Source organism: Podarcis vaucheri (genome assembly GCF_965113315.1).
Source record: "Podarcis vaucheri genome assembly, chromosome: 15".
Classification (NCBI taxonomy): domain Eukaryota; kingdom Metazoa; phylum Chordata; class Lepidosauria; order Squamata; family Lacertidae; genus Podarcis; species Podarcis vaucheri.
The window spans coordinates 16,812,447-16,829,044 of record NC_138753.1 but is presented as its reverse complement, the minus strand read 5'-3'; the positions used below and the strand labels follow the sequence as shown (position 1 = coordinate 16,829,044).

General features: G+C 45.0%; 1 protein-coding gene across 1 annotated transcript; it reads right to left on the bottom strand.

Annotated features, from left to right (window-relative positions):
- Window positions 1-6,998: 6,998 nt before the first annotated feature.
- LOC309519777 (C-C motif chemokine 5-like) lies at window positions 6,999-9,626 on the bottom strand. Its single transcript, XM_082200899.1, has 3 exons — window positions 9,424-9,626; window positions 8,181-8,283; window positions 6,999-7,338 (listed from the first exon to the last, which is right to left on the bottom strand). Exons 1-3 carry the CDS (start codon window positions 9,500-9,502, stop codon window positions 7,230-7,232), a joined length of 291 nt encoding a protein of 96 aa, XP_082057025.1. The 5' UTR covers window positions 9,503-9,626; the 3' UTR covers window positions 6,999-7,229.
- Window positions 9,627-16,598: the final 6,972 nt, after the last annotated feature.

Below are 16,598 nucleotides of genomic sequence, written 5' to 3'. Positions count from 1 at the left end.
ACAGGAAGACAGGATCTAAGTAGATATATGCTGAACTCTTCTCCACCAAGAGAGTTGGAAGCTTTGCAATCACACTGTTGACAAGTCCATGATATTTCTTAAACAAAGGTTTTATGAATTCAGGAACAGAAATCCAAAATAACTAGCTAATGCTCTAAGTAAAACAAAGAACCTGCTTTCGTACCAATTCTCTTAGATGCAAGTGGTCAATTGACATACGACCCAAGAACCATCAACAATCTCTTTGCCGAATACTACTTCAATTTATGTAAGCCTCCTAAATATGATTCATACTGCTAATAAATTGAGATCTTCCTTTGCAAATATTTCATTGGATGGATATAAAACATTGCCTATAATGGAAATATTTGTCTCAGTAGAAAAATGTAAGGTTAGACCGTTAAGATAAATTCTAGAACAAAAATTGAGAAAGATGGAAAGAATTTGCGGAAACAATTAATTGAATTAGAATACAAAAAGGGAGGTGTGAGGAGGTCGATGAAACAAGTAAATGAAAGGTAAAGATATAGAATACTGGATGTATGGGGTTTTTTATAATTTTATTGTTCTTTTTCACTGTATTGTTGTATTTTTTATGTTATTCTTTTTATGTAATGTAATGTAATGTAATGTAATGTTTGTCTTGTTAATTTTTTTGTTGTTTTCTCTCTTTTTCTTTTTTGTAATTCCTAAACTTCTAATAAATATCTTTTTAAAAAAAAGAAAAATAAATATTTGTCTCAGCTATTACTTAAATTTGATTTGGGGTCTCTTTTTGTAACAGCCATATCACAATCATATGCCAAAAATGTAGCAACTGTTCATACTGTTAAAAAAAGTCAGGTGTCACCCCCCCACGCACACACTCTCTACCAAGTGGTAGCAAGATTCCAGGGGGTTCCAGGCATTCACACAGGGTCTGCGTTCCTTTGGAGAATTGAGACACGGCAGAGACTGTCGTAGCTTTAAGAAATATGGTTTATTCACTTATTTGCACCTTCAGTCTGCATGGAGGGAGTCCATATCTTACAGCACGGTCCTTTCAAGACCACTGCTTGTCCCCCACAGCAGTATAGCCCTGGAGTCAAAAATATCTCTCCCAACCAGCCTTCAGCCAGCCTGCCCAACATGGATCCCAGTCTTTTTCCTCCCCTTCTTCCTTCCAGCACACCTTGCTCTAAATACTCTCTTTTCCTGACACCTCAAACACACACCCCATCAGCATGACAACCTCTGCCTGCCCAGGCCCAAGACTCCTCTTAGATGGGTCATCAACCCCTTTTGTCATGTTAATGCTTCTATTCCATGCAAGGCCCTGGCTTGGAAAGAAAGCTTAGCCTGTACTGGCCTCCAATCTTCCCTTCAGTGCTCAAAATACCGTAAATTTCGCTCCATAACATGCAGATTTTTCCTCCTAGAAAGTAAGGGGAAATGTCTGTGCGTGTTATGGAGCGAATGCCTACAGATGGCGGGGGAATCTGCTGCAGTCGTGAGCAGTCCGTGGCTCGCTTTGAAACAGCAAAGCGGGTGTAAGCGGCTCCTGTCAGCTAGCGGAGCCGGGAAGGAGGGAGAGAAGCAGAGCGGGAGTTGGCTGCTTTAAAACAACCCCGTGCTCTCTGTCCCTGCCTGCAGTTTTTTGCTGTCCGATTTTGGATTAGGCACTGTAGGGGCTGTGTGTGTGTGTGTGTGTGTGTGTGTGTGTGTGTGCTTGAGCTATCCTTCTCCTCCTCCTGCTTCCCCTTCACTCTCCCTGCGCCCCTGCGACGTTAGAATTGACACTCTGTGTGTCTGTGTGTGCGTGAGGGCTGCTTCTCCTCTTGCTTCCCCTTCACTCTCCCGACGTTAGAATCCACACTCTGTGTGTCTGTGTGTGCGTGAGGGCTGCTTCTCCTCTTGCTTCCCCTTCACTCTCCCGACGTTAGAATCCACACTCTGTGTGTCTGTGTGTGTGTGATTTGCTTCCCATTCACTCTTCCTGCGACTTTAGAATCCACACTGTGTGTCTCTGTGTGTGTGAGGGCTCCTTTTCCTCTTGCTTTCCATTCACTCTCCCAGCGCCCCTGCGACTTTAGAATTGACACTCTGTGTGTCTCTGTGTGTGTGAGGGATCGTTCTCCTTCTCTTGCTTCCCATTCACTCCCCCAGCGCCCCTGCGACTTTAGAATTGACACTCTGTGTGTCTCTGTGTGTGTGAGGGATCGTTCTCCTTCTCTTGCTTCCCATTCACTCCCCCAGTGCCCCTGTGACTTTAGAATTGACACTCTGTGTGTCTGTGTGTGTGTGAGGGATCGTTCTCCTTCTCTTGCTTCCCATTCACTCCCCCAGCGCCCCTGCGACTTCCAGCGCCCTGCAACTTTAGGGCCAGTTCTCTCTCTGTGTGTGTGTGTGTGTGTGTGTGTGTGTGTGTTGACCTCACTGTGCTTGTTGGGGGAGAGTGTTGGTCGCACTTTTTCTTGATTTGTCTCAGAGTGGTTACTATCGTGGTTTCCTTGCTGGGGAGGAGGGAGAGATGCAGAGCCTGCTTGTTCTAAAGGAGCAAAGCCGGAGAGGAGCCTCTCCTGCATTATTAGCAGCACCCTTCTCCACACCCCCCACGTGTGCTCCTTGTCCCTTGAGTGCTTTTCCTTCCCTCCCCACTTAAAACGTGGTTACAAAGCACGGATCCACATGGATCCTCAGGATTTTTGCACTGGGTCACCCCAAATTCACCATCAGATCACATAGCATGTCCATGGCTACAGCCTGCACAAAAAACACACGCACCCACTGTTTCATGGGGCCGCAATGGGGCAAAAACGTGGTTACAAAGCATGGACCCACATGGATCCTCAGGATTTTTGCATTGGGCTACCCCAAACTCACCGTCAGATCACATGTCTGTGGCCACAGCATGAACCACAAAAATCATACATCCACTGTTTTGTTTAGAATATTTTTTTCTTGTTTTCCTCCTCTAAAAACTACGTGCGTGTTATGGTCAGGTGCGTGTTATAGAGCAAAAAATACGGTAATAAAAATCCTACTATTTATTAATTTCCAGGGTTTAGCCTCCCCCCCCAAAAAAAAAAAATCTATTACAATGCTAAAGTGTTGAAATTTGATCCCATAGAGATATGTGGCACAAAACAAGGGGGTTTGTTTTCTCGCTTGCTCTTTGCCCCTTTCCTGATGCCCCTTACAGATTGATTTAGAGAGAATTATATAGTGAGTAGGGAAGGAACGGTCCATGCAAGTTTGTCACCTGCTTCCTCTTTAAGTGTGGTTGAGGAGGGAGGACAAGGAAGACTACCATCACGAGCCTCATCTTGGAACTCCTTGGTGTCTTCCCCTGACAGAGAGAACTCAATATAGGTTAATCTCCCTTTTAACTGTTCATCACCCCATTGCCAAGGATATGGGAAACTTTGCCCTGTGAAACTTTTCATTGCTAGCCTTGAGAATTGAGTGAGAATTTCTTAGGAGTGACTTTTTGGCTGAGCAACACAAAGGAGTTGTCACACAAGGTCTCATTGTGGCACCTTCTCATAGGTGAGATTGGCTCCTTTTGGGGAGCCAGCATTTCAGCTCTACATTTGGAAATGCCCTTGATTTTGCCTGCTATTCCCTCCTACTGAGGAGGCGCAAGGCCTGTCTGAGTGGAGAGACTCAGTCTGGTTTGGTTCCTGCACCACTTCAGTCCTGAGGACCACTTGCTCTGGGGCTACAGAGCTGGGGGGGAAGGCCCCTCTGGCTCCCTCCATCAGATGGGCAAATGACTGAAAGTTTCTCCGTGTAGGGTATGAAACAAGTAATTATATTGTTATTACATGGCTGTCTTGAAATCAATCAAAAGTGGGTATAAATCTACTGAATCACAAACATGTAAGAGAAGAGAAGGGTAGACTCACATTGGCTAGCAGTGGCCAGGGCAAAGGCAATCACAAGTAGGAGGAAGGTGAGGGCAGTTGCAGAGAACTTCATGGCAGGCGGAGGTGGAGAGAGGACTCAGGGACACTTTGACTCTCAATACCTTGAGGTCCCAGCTGGTCTCCTTTTATAGGAAAATTGTCAAGGATAATTTCAAAACAGTTTCCACTCTACCCAAAAGCAAGGGAGATAGTGAGGGGTTGATGCCCAAGATAGGATGTGGACGTATCTTGAGGCCCATCATTCATGGCATATTTTGACTGACAAGGGTGTTTTCTTGGACCAGGCCCATTTCTGGGTAAAGAGCTCAGATGCTTCCAAAGCATCAGGGAAGGGCTGAGGACCTGTGAGGGCAAACATAGGAGAACTGGAAGAAGGTCCAGAGAAAGTTCAGGCCATTTTAGGGTTATGGGTGGGTAGCAAATGAATTTGAATCCATTGATTTAAGTTGTATCCTCCAGGGAAGTAGAAAGAAAGCTTGCTCCATTGCTCAGGTGACAGCCCTTCAGATATTTGAAGAAGACTCTCATGTCACTTCTCAACCTTCTTCTACAGGCTGAACATCCCCAGCTTTCCCAACCATCCCCCATAATGCTTGGTTTCCATGCCCTTAGTCATCTTGGTCACCCTTCTCTACATACCTCCCACCTTGTCAATATCCTTCTTAAACTGTGGTGCTCAGAACTCTACACAGGTGGGGATCAGGTGTGGTCTGACCAAGGCAGAATAGAGCGATAGGAAATTATACTTCTGTTGATGCAGCTTAGATTCACATTAGCCTTTTCTGAAGTTATTCAGTCCCAGACAGTTCTATTTTTCTCCCAAAGTTACCATATTCTTCCATGTATAAGATGCCCCCATGTATAAGATGCCCCCTATTTTGGGGGAGTCCAAATTAAGAAAACACCCCTTAGCACTTCCTGTGTATAAGATGAGCCCCAATTTTAAACCTTTTTTTTTTTGTTAAAAAACCTAGTTTTATATACGAAAAAATACGGTATTTCCTTCTTGTTGCCAAACCTATTTGAACAAGGATTCCCGCCCCACTCCCAATATTTTGTGATTATTTTTATTGGTTTTCAATTACAGTCCAATAATAGCCTCATTATAACAATACCAATTTATAATATAAGTATTAATACCAATCATTCAAATACCGAATTATAAAATTTAGTTAAAGTGGCTCCCACACTTGCTAGATTTCATGGTTTTCTTTATTTCTGCATTCCAAAATCTTATTGATTTCAATTACATTCCAGTCATAATAATAATCCCTCATACAACTGCAATATTAATAACTTCTATTCGTGTTGACACATTAAATGATTTATAAAACTATAAGTGAGGAGCTCAAACTACAGTATATCCTTATTTTTCCTGTGTGTGGCAATTATTCTGTCCATGTTGTTTCTTCCTGTCCTTGTAAGATATTATGTCTTTCTTTCCCCCTGGTTGTTGCTGTTATCCCTCATGCCTTGGGCGAAACTGATATCCCATTGCTGTTCCAGAAATTTCTCCATCGCTCCATCTGCAACTTTAACAACAACTGCAAAAGTCACTCTATCCCAGTAAATATTACCTGTTGTCACCATTTTTCCTCAGCCTGGAAAGAGAGCGGTCCGTTGAACTGCAGATGACTCAATAAAGAACCTTATCAGTTCCTTGGCAGTTCACAGACTCCTTTCATCCTTCCTTCCAACTAAAGATATATGAGCAATTATACTTCCAATTAAATTAAAATCCAAGCCCTCTTGGCGTTAGTCAGTTCACTTCATAAATAATAGAAGATGGGGAAGAATCAGCTCTAAGTTTCCATCATAAACCTTTTGCAAAATAGAGCTTCCCTCCCTTTTCCCTTTTTTTTTACACACATGGTTCCATTTGATGTCATATTCCATATTTATAATCCAGTTTCTTCCATCTCCGCTTGTACAAATATAATCTGAACTAACATTCAGAGGAGGGTTGCCGAATCATAAATGTAGTGAAGAAAACTTTAAATAAAGAAACCGTAGGCTCCCCTCCCTTGTCTTTTGCACTGAATGAAGTCTTTTTTATATAAAGTTTTTTATTGGGTTTTAACAATAGAATAAAAAGTACAGAAAAAAAGATATAGAAACACACAATACATACTACAAAATACAACAATACAAACATTAAGCACTAAAATACAAAAATACAAAAATAGCTAAAAAGAAAAAACACATATACAAAAAACACAAAAATTCCCTCTTTCTTATTTTATATCTAGAATTCACATATTTTCCTGACTTCTTCACATCTCCCATTCTTGTATCCCTTTTAAGAGTTGGTTCAGCAAATTCATAGCCCTTCATTTATCTAGTTATTGGTTTAATCCTAAGTTTTTATCTTGTTACTAGAGCCTCCACAATTCATTTCAATGCCATCAACATTCAGAAATTTTACAGTATTTATGCAGATAAGTCTTAAATTTCCCCCAATCTTCTTCCACTTGCTCTTCTCCCTGGTCTCGGATTCTGCCAGTCATCTGAATGAAGTCTTATCTCAAGTACAAATCTTAAAGTCCTTGCAGTTGGTTTGCTCTGCAGTTTGTGATCTCATCTCTTCTAGCACACACCTGTACTTTACTCCAATTAAGCTCTAATTAACAGGAGAACCTCTGCTTCTTAATGATGCCGTTGTTTTCAGCAGGCGAAGTGCTGAACCCCAGGAAAGTGCAGGGAACCCTGGAGTCTCTCACTGCTCAGAAATTGGGGTGCATGTCACAACATAAAATTATATTGGGGAAAATTCCTTGCCCAAAATGTATATATTTGGCAAAATTGTGTACAAATGTAGATACACCAGGGGAAATATATGTGGAAATTCATGTGGGTTTTTCCACAGGCTTTTAAAAGAAAAATTGATGCAGAAATATAGAAAATGGAACTTCCAAGTTGGAAAGAATGAGAAACTCAGAGAAACCCAATGAGCCGCTTTTTCTTGCCTCCTCCCCTCTCCCCAGTTAAGCTACAGAACGAAGCTGAACCCTTGAGAGCGGGATGGGGGAGGGAGGGGCGAAGCAGAATGAACCAGTCTGAGGCCCAGAAGGATTCCATTTTTGCCCTGATATTTTTGCCCTGATATTTATTCACATGAAAGGTCTTTGTGACGATGCTTTACAGAAAGAACCTCTGGGCTATCTCACTTCCCTTGTGGAAAACAATAATACAAAAACTGCTTAAAATATGCTGAAATAAATAAATTAAAATACATTATAATAAAGTGCAACTGTCACATGGGTGGGTGTGGGTGGCTGTGCATGTTCTGCACATGGCAAGGCTTTCGCGCACTTGGTTTTCTCATTCGTTGCTGGGTGCTGTCAATGTTTGGGAGAGACTTTGGATACGTTCCTGGGTCCATGCGGCACTGGGGTCTGCACACTGCCGCCTATTCGCTTTCGTGGTAAATCTGCAAAGAGAGAAATGTCTGTTTAGTGCCCAGCCAGCCAGAGCGTCGGAAGCTCTGCACTGTCTACACTGACTGGCAGCAGTGGCTCTGTGAAGTTTTGGGAAGGACTGGCGCGGGTGGTGCTGTGGGTTAAACCACAGAGCCTAGAACTTGCTGATCAGAAGGTCGGCGGTTCGAATCCCCGCGACGGGGTGAACTCCCATTGAACAGGTCCCTGCTCCTGCCGACCCAACAGTTCGAAAGCACGTCAAAGTGCAAGTAGATAAATAGGTACCACTCCGGCGGAAAGGTAAACGGCATTTCCGTGCGCTGCTCTGGTTCGCCAGAAGCGGCTTAGTCATGCTGGCCGCATGACCCGGAAGCTGTACGCCAGCTCCCTCAGCCAATAAAGCAAGATGAGCGCCGCAACCCCAGAGTCGGTCACGACTAGACCTAATGGTCAGGGGTCCCTTTACCTTTATATCCCAGCCCCACCTGGGACTGTACCTGGGACCATCTATAGGCAAACAGGTGCTCTGTCCCAGAGCTACATGGAGAAAGGCATCCCGGCTTTGGCCTGGGGGTGGGAAAGAGGAGGGCACCCCTGGCGTTCACCCTCCAGAGCCTCTCCCTCCCCTGGGAAGCTGTTGACTCACTCTCCCACCTGCATCTCATCAGAGTTGGGGTCAGGGGCTGAGGCTTCCCTAAGGCCACCAGGTCACTTCCAGGACGGAGAGGCGATTCCCTGAAGCCCCCTGATCTGGTATGGAATTGCAAAGGGGCTTTGGCCTCTGCAGCTATTGCTAATAGTTTGTAGCTTGGCTGATCACACACAAATTGTTTCCAGAGTTTTTCATACTTACACGACAGCTGGCAGGGAGCACTTGCTGCTTGCATAGTCATAGGACACCAAGAGTCTGAGTGGTATGGGTTTCATAACGTATTTCTTACAGCAGTAGCCTGAGTCTGTGGGAGAGAAGAGCGGAAGGGAGTGAACAAATGACTTCTGCTTCCTGCAGTCTTGATTTGACTCCACAGGGGATTGGACGTGAGATCTTCTACATTCAAGGCAGTTGCTCTGTCACTGAGCTTCTTCCCCCAAAGTAAGATTCTAGTCCCAAGGATTCTGAATCAAGGACTATTATTAAATATAGGAAGCTAATTTATACCAAGTCTGACCATTGGTCCATCTAAGCCAATATTGTCTACACAGACTGGCAGCAGCAACTGTTCGGGATTTCACGCCTAACCCAGCCTAACCTAGAGATGTGGCTGGGATTGAACACGAGACCTGCATTCAAAGCAGATGCTCTGGCACTGAGTTACTGTTCTTTCCCTAAAACTATCCACAGTCATGAGTGCTGAAATCTTAGAGGGCTAATTTAATAGGCACATAAGAAGCTACCTTTCAGCAAGTCAACCCATCCAGCTCACTATGGTCTGCTATGACTGGCAGTGGCTCAGTGTGGTGTCAGATGTGGGGCATTCCCAGCCCTACCTGGAAATGCTGGGGAGTGAACCTGGGACTCTCTCTCTGGCCAACAGAGGTGCCTTGGGGAGGGTTGCAGTGGGCCCTGCTCTCCTCCCAAGCAAACCCTTTGGGAGGGGACCATCCCTCCTTCACTGTGCTCCCCCTAAAGAATATAAGAGAAGCCATGCTATCCTCCATGAATTGAACTAATGCTCTTCTAAAGTCCTCCAAGTTGGTGGCCATCTTTGGCTCCAGTGGGAAGGAGTTTTAAAAGAACATCTGAAGCGCCTTGCTGCATCAGGCCAGTAGCCCATCTAGTCCAGCACCCTCTTCTCACAATGGCCAACCAGATGCCCCAATAGGAAGCCCACAAGTGGGACCCGAGCACACTCCCTTCCCATGGGTTCCATCAACTTGTCTCCAGAAGTGTTGCTGTCTCCAGCCACAGAGGCAGAGCGTAGCCACCATGGCTGGTGGCCACCAATAGCCCTCTCCTGCTTGGCCCAGTTCCTGAGGCAGCAGGAGCAGCCAGGAGTGCAGGACAGCCTTGGAATAAGATGGTGGTGCAGACTGTGGTCCCCAAGGCTTGAGATGCCTTTGGCAGTGATGCTGTGAAGAAGGAAAGGGGGACTTACCTATATGAGACTGAGCCTGGGAGAAGAGGAGGGCAGTGATGGTCAGCAGGAAAGCAAAGGCAGCAATGAAGCTCTTCATTTTTGCTTGTGGAATGGAAGAGGAGGCTTTTTGCTCAAAGCTGAGGGTGCAGAAGCAGTCAAGGTCCAAGCTCTCAGTTGCTCCAGAATGAGCTCCATGAGTTTCCCCTTCTCCTCTTTATACAGGCAGATGGGGGTTCCTTGGAAGCCGAATCACTCAAGAGTGACGAAATTCCAGCCCCAATTTTGCTTACTCTGGAGAAGCGTCCAAATTAGCCAGCGGGGGAGGGAAGAGGAAGTGAAAAAGAGATTCTGCAATCCCCTGCTGGTCCTGCAGGTGGGTGGATCTGGTCAGGAAGAGAAGGCAAGGAAGTGTTTGCTGTTTCGGTCCCAACAGGAAAGTTTTCAGCACCAGATTTCAGAGGGATGAGAACGAGCACAGCAATCTGTGGAACATTTCCAAGAGGGAGGCAGCAGTAGGGGCTTTTTTTGTTATTGCAGATGCACAAGAAATAACAGCACACTGAGAAGATTTTCTGCCAGGGGTTATAGGGACAGAAATTCCAAAGAAGATAGTTAAGTTATTTATGTATATAACTTCAGCAGCAAGGATTCCCCCCACCTCGAAACTGAAGGATGAAGAGGTTTCCACTAAAGAAGAATGAATAAAGAAAGTGATGGACTGAATCAGCAAAGTTACTAGCTAAAATAAGAGAACTTAATGATGCTTGTTTCATTGAAGAATGGAAGCCTTTTTCGGATTATTTAAATAAATGTTATAGTATCAGAAACCCATGAGCAGGATTTGAACTATAAGCAACAGAAAGAATTAGAAATTATTCTATCGTCCTAACCTAACCTAATGTAACCTTGAACAATAGGTCAAGAATTAGTGAAAGGGAAATGTAAATTATTTATGTATGCGACAACTGTGTCAAGAATTTTAATAGCTCAAAATTGGAAGTCTGGAGAAATGCCAACCAAAGAACAATGACAAGAAAAACTGATGGATTATGCAGAGTTAGCAAAGTTAACAAACTACATGAAAAAGACAGCAGTGACTTCAAAAATGAATAGGAACCTTTTACAATCTATCTGCAGAAACAACAAAAAGAAATGGACTCATTGGCAGGATTTGAATAAACCTTCACCACTTTATTGAATTTAAATATGGAGGATACCAATTGTAATAATAATAGGGGTTGCTCGTGCGTAAGTTGCCGCCACTCCTGGCTATGTTGCCTGGTTAAACCTTTCAGTCTGGACAGCCCTTCACTTCGTGGCTGTTTCAGTCGCTAGCAGAATCCGTCAGTGGGCGTTTCTTAAACCTTTTCCAGCATAAAAGCTGTTTGACGCCAAGTCTCCTCCTACTCTCCCTGCGCGGAAGTCTTCTGCGCAGGGAGGGTGTGGGTAGCGGAGGACCCATGCTCTCCCCGCTGGTCTCCGGCAAGGAGTCCTGGAGCCCTCTCGCCGATTCCCCCATCTGCCCCCCTTTATCCCTGGTGTTACGCTGATTTGCTTCCCCAGCTGATGAGCTGCCTCTCTCCCTGCTGGGCCCTTCTCCAGCATCACTTGGGAGCCTTGCCTCTGCCTCTGGCTCCGATGTCAGTTCCCTGACAACAATGTAACAAGATTTAATCCAGTGGTACCTCAGGTTAAGTACTTAATTCATTCCAGAGGTACGTACTTAACCTGAAACTGTTCTTAACCTGAAGCACCACTTTAGCTAATGGGGCCTCCTGCTGCCGCCGCATGATTTCTGTTCTCATCCTGAAGCAAAGTTCTTAACCTGAGGTAATGTTTCTGGGTTAGCAGAGTCTGTAACCTGAAGTGTATGTAACCTGAAGCGTATGTAACCCGAGGTGCCACTGTAGTGTACATACCTGCAGAATACAACAAATAATGTAACAAACCCAGAACGGGAAGATGAGGGAAGTCAGTGGGAAGGGGACTTGGGGAATCAGATTTTTCTTTTTTCTTGAGATAATGTTATAGTGATGAATATAAAATTGTAAAACTGAATATATATATATATAAAAAATCGTAATTATAATATAAGAGAGAGAAAGTAGGGTGCAGCATGGGAAGTTGATAAAACAAAAGAAAAAAATATTATATATTGGAATTATATAATGAAATTTGTGGAAATTTAATAAATTTCATTTTTTTAAAAAAAAAAGAAATAGCAGTGCATTGTTAAACTATGGAACTCACTTCTGTAGGAGGCAGTGATGGTTGCCAACTTGGATGGCTTTAAAAGAGAACTGACAAATTCATGGAGGAAAGGGCTATTGAGCGCTACTAGCCATGATGGCTATGCTCCTCCTCCACAGTTGGAGGCAGCGATGTTTCTGAACACCAGTTGCTGGAAACCACAGGAGGAAAGAGAGGTCTTGCACTCAGGTCCTGCTTGCGGGTTTCCCGCAGACATCTGGTTAGCCACTATGATAACAGGATGCTGGACCAGATGGGTTTTTGGCTAATCCAGCAGGGATCTTCTTAGGTTCTTAAATCCAGCGAGGGCTGCTCAGGAGAAGCAAGGTGTGTGTGTGTGTGTGTGTGTGTGTGTGTGTGTGTGTGTCTTCATTTCTGCAAGCAGAATTGGATTAGGAAGAGGAACTGCCCACCTTAAGCCAGCGGCCACCCGATTCTGCCTCCAATACCCAGCCAGCAGCCAACATGGGTGGACATATTTCACTCTAGAGTCTGCAAACTCTTCGATGCTCCAGGGTGGCGCCTGCCCTGTGGAACGCCCTCCCATCAGATGTCAAGGAAATAAACAATTACCTGACTATTAGAAGACATCTGAAGGCAGCCCTGTTTAGGGAAGTTTTTAATGTTTGATTTCTATTTTTAATATTCTGTTGGAAGCTTCCCAGAATGGCTGGGGAAACCCAGCCAGATGGGTGGGGTATAAATAAATGATGGTGGTGGTGGTGATAGTGATGGTGATGATGCTAGCTCATTTGTTTTTTCATTTCATAGAATGGGGAGTGACCCTAAGGGTCATCTAGCCCCAGCCCAGGCAATGCAAGAATCACAGCTAAGGAATCCCTGATAAACGACCATTCAGCCTCTGCTGAAAAACCTCCAAGGAAACCTCCACTGCCTGCTACAACCTCTGGAAATGGTGGTGGTTGAGATTCAGTGTTGTGCCAAGGGTACCATTCTATCAGTGCAGATATTTCTGCTTCCCGGACAACACTACCTCCCCTCTTTTTGCCCCCATGTGCTGTTCCAGGGGTTCTTCTGACTCTCCCAAGCAGATGTGGGAAGGGCACAAGGGAAGAGGATTGTGGAAGGTGAGGGTAAGTCCTATTGCTCTGGCAGGACTCACCATGTTGGCTTATGCTAATGCAGGCCCTCCAGATGCTTGGGACTGCAATTCCCACCCTCCCTGACCACTGGTCCTGTTAGCTAAGGATGATGAGAATTGCACTCCCAAACATCTGGAGGGCCGGAGTTCGCCTATGCCTGTGCTAATGCAACAACTTAGTTGAATCTAACCTACTATTTTTTTATATATAAATACAGTGGTACCTCGGGTTACATACGCTTCAGGTTACATACGCTTCAGGTTACAGACTCTGCTAACCCAGAAATATTACCTCAGGTTAAGAACTTTGCTTCAGGATGAGAACAGAAATTGTGCTCCAGCGGCATGGCAGCAGCGGGAGGCCCCATTAGCTAAAGTGGTGCTTCAGGTTAAGAACAGTTCCAGGTTAAGAACGGACCTCCGGAACGAATTAAGTACTTAACCCGAGGTACCACTGTAATCTTCATTATTATTATTTTAACAATAGGAACAACAAACACCACATTTCCTAAACAGGAGCTGTAAAACACCAAAATAGGACATTCCATAGTACAGTAGTAATATACACAACAGTAGTTTTATTGTTCAGCGAATATAACACACTGTTGCACGCCTCCTCTGTTTCTGAGCGCAGTGACACTCCGGGGGTTCGTGTTCCCCTCGGTGTGAGCCATGGTGGAGCCTGTGCTGTCTTTAGGATACAGCGGTACCTTGGAAGTCAAATGGAATCTGTTCCGGAAGTCCATTCGACTTCCAAAACATTCGGAAACCAAGGCGTGGCTTCCAATTGGCTGCAGGAAGCTCCCGCAGCCAGTCGGAAGCCACAGAAGTTGTGTCGGATGTTCGGGTTCCAAAGAACGTTCACAAACTGGAATACTCACTTCCGGGTTTGCAGCGTTTGGGAGCCAAGACGTTTAACCCGCAAGGCACTCAGGATCCAAGGTATGACTGTATATGGTTTATTTGCACATATATACATATTGAGTTAACAGTGGAGGGGTTCACAGCATTAACACCCAGGAGAGCCTTGATTCAAACTATAGGGTTGCTGTACATTCGGAATTTCCCGGACATAACCAGAATACTGCAGCTGCAAGCAGTGTCCACATGGAAATCGGAACATCTGGGGAAATCTAGACGTATGACAGCCCATGCCAGCAGTGTTCAATTTCCCTCAGGAATAACTCAAAGACATCCAATGTCTTTGGGATGTTGCTAAACTAAGAAAAGCTTGACAGCTTTGCCCCTTCCCCCCGCAGAAAAGCTCAGACAACTTTTCTGTTCGGATTTTCACTTTTTGAAACGTGGCAACCCTCTTCAAACAGAAAGCAATCATTACCCCGACTCTCTCTCCAGCTTGCTGCTTGTTCTTGCTCACATCACTGCCAAAATTCTCCGCTCTGGCTTTGCCTTTCTAACTATTTGTGGGTTGAGGGAGGGGCCCCACTCATTTGTCATCTTGCACAGATTCCCTTTCCTTTGTTCCCTTGCCGATCAGAAGGTCAGCGGTTCGAATTCCCACGACGGGGTGAGCTCCCGTTGCTCGGTCCCTGCTCCTGCCAACCTAGCAATTCGAAAGCACATCAAAGTGCAAGTAGATAAATAGGTAGCACTCCAGCGGGAAGGTAAACAGTGTTTCCGTGCGCTGCTCTGGTTTGCCAGAAGAGGCTTAGTCATGCTGGCCACATGACCCGGAAGCTGTACGCTGGCTCCCTTGGACAGTAAAGCAAGATGAGTGCCGCAACCCCAGAGTTGGCCACGACTGGACCTAATGGTCAGGGGTCCCTTTACCGTTACCTTTAATTTAGAGAAAAGGTGAGCAAGAGGCAACATGGTTTAAGCTTAAATTGTTTTGCCTGGCATGAAAAAGTGGATAGAGAAAAGTGTTACTATATTCCCTTTCCCATAACACTAGAACTCGTGGACATCCTATGAAGCTGCATGTTGGGTACAAATTTCTCCCCATATAAACATCTTTATGTCTGCCTCATTTGGCCTAATATACCTGTTTTTGCAAAGCAATTTCCCACAATATAATGCATTTTTGCATGCTGTTTTCAATAATTCAATGCATTCTTAATGTAAACATATCCTTAATATACACATTTTTGGGCACATGATTGGCTGGTGAACTGCATTGCGAAATTCAGAGAAGTGCAACTTTCAAATGACAGTTGGCAAATTGTTTTGCACAGGTGGTAGGTTCACCTTTAAATGCAAAATGCATCAAATCTCTCCCCCACCCCAAGGTTTCTTGTCACTGTGGGGACTTCTAGAGCCTCTCTGCCTTGGGCTCAGCAGGGTCCCCTTGCCCAGCACCCACACGAGTTAACAGGAAGGCCACCCAAAGGTTTCTTCTGAACTGCACGAGCTGAGTCACCCTGCTGGTGCCAGGACTGTGCTTGCAGGGTCCTCTGACAGTATTGAAAGTAGAAGCTTTGCTAATCTTAGCAGATTTTGTCTCAATCAGTTTTCTGGGGAACTTGATTGAGTTCCACAGATGTCTCGGGCCTGCAGCCAAGCTGTGCACAGTGACGCACAAGGCGCTGATGCTGCCCTCTGCACAAGCACACAACCCTCACAGTGTAAACACACAACCCTGCAGAGGCAGCAGGAGAAGGGAGGATGAATCATAAATCTTGACCTGGGAAAGCAGCAAATTGCCTGTCAGTGGAATCCTAGACCATCTTACACACACAGACACACACACACAAACGCACACCCGCCGGCACTGTTCCTGGACCATCTGCAACTCATTCTGAGGGTCTTCCAGAGAAGCCATGTATGAACCCAGCCAAGGACGCAGAGAAATTTAAGAGCAGAGTTGGAACAAGGGGTTGGGGGAATCAGCCCTGGGCCAGATGTCCTTGCAAAAACACACATTTACATTTCATGCCTGTTTTGGAGAGGGAAATAATTCTCAGCACTCTCAGCTATGGGCTCTGGTGGCGGTGGCGGGGTGTGTGTGTGTGTGTGTGTGTGTGTGTACTACAACAGCAAAAATACAAGCATAACAAAATGAAGAATCAAAAGTGTAAACTATAAAAGCGTCTCAGCCTGGAAGGACAAAAAGACAAAGATCCAGTAAAGCTCCAAAGGGATAGTAAAGGGGATCATGCGAAGATCCCCTATATACATAATAAAGATTTATAAAAGGATTCCAGATCCTCCAAGTGTCCCTGTTTTCCAGGGACAGTCCTAGATAAGCCAGACATATACTGATGGCACTGTGCCTCTATAAGAAATAAAAGCATGTCATATATATATAGACATTGAAGCTCTGCCTCTTAGATACTTTTAGTTCATGAGGCATCATTTCAAGAAGAACAATCTACCCAACCCTGGAATGCCAGTAATCCAAATGATTAAGATTATTATTATTTATTAAATTGATAATACCGATCTTCATCTGAAGTTCACAGAGCACTTTGCAACATAAAAATACAAAATAAAAACAAGACCACAACACAGCAGCAAATACCCTCAACGCATTCTGAAGGTCATAGATTCTTTTAATCAGTCAAAGGCCTGGCTGAAAAGGAACGTTTTTTCCTGGCACCTAATGATATGTAACGAAGGCACCTAAACATACGTAACGAAGGCACAAGACAGGGCCAGCCCACCCATGAGGCAAGGGGAGGTGACTGGTCTCAGGTGGCAGGATCCCCTGGGTCAGCAGATCCCGATGTCAATCTTTCTCCCCTTCTTGTTCCTGATGCTTTCCTGGCGGGGAGGGGGGCACTATTTTGGGGTCCACCTCAGGTGCCAAAATGTCCTGGGCCGACACTATCACAAGAACATCCCCCTCTCCTGTGGTTTCCAGCAACTGGTTTTCGGAAGC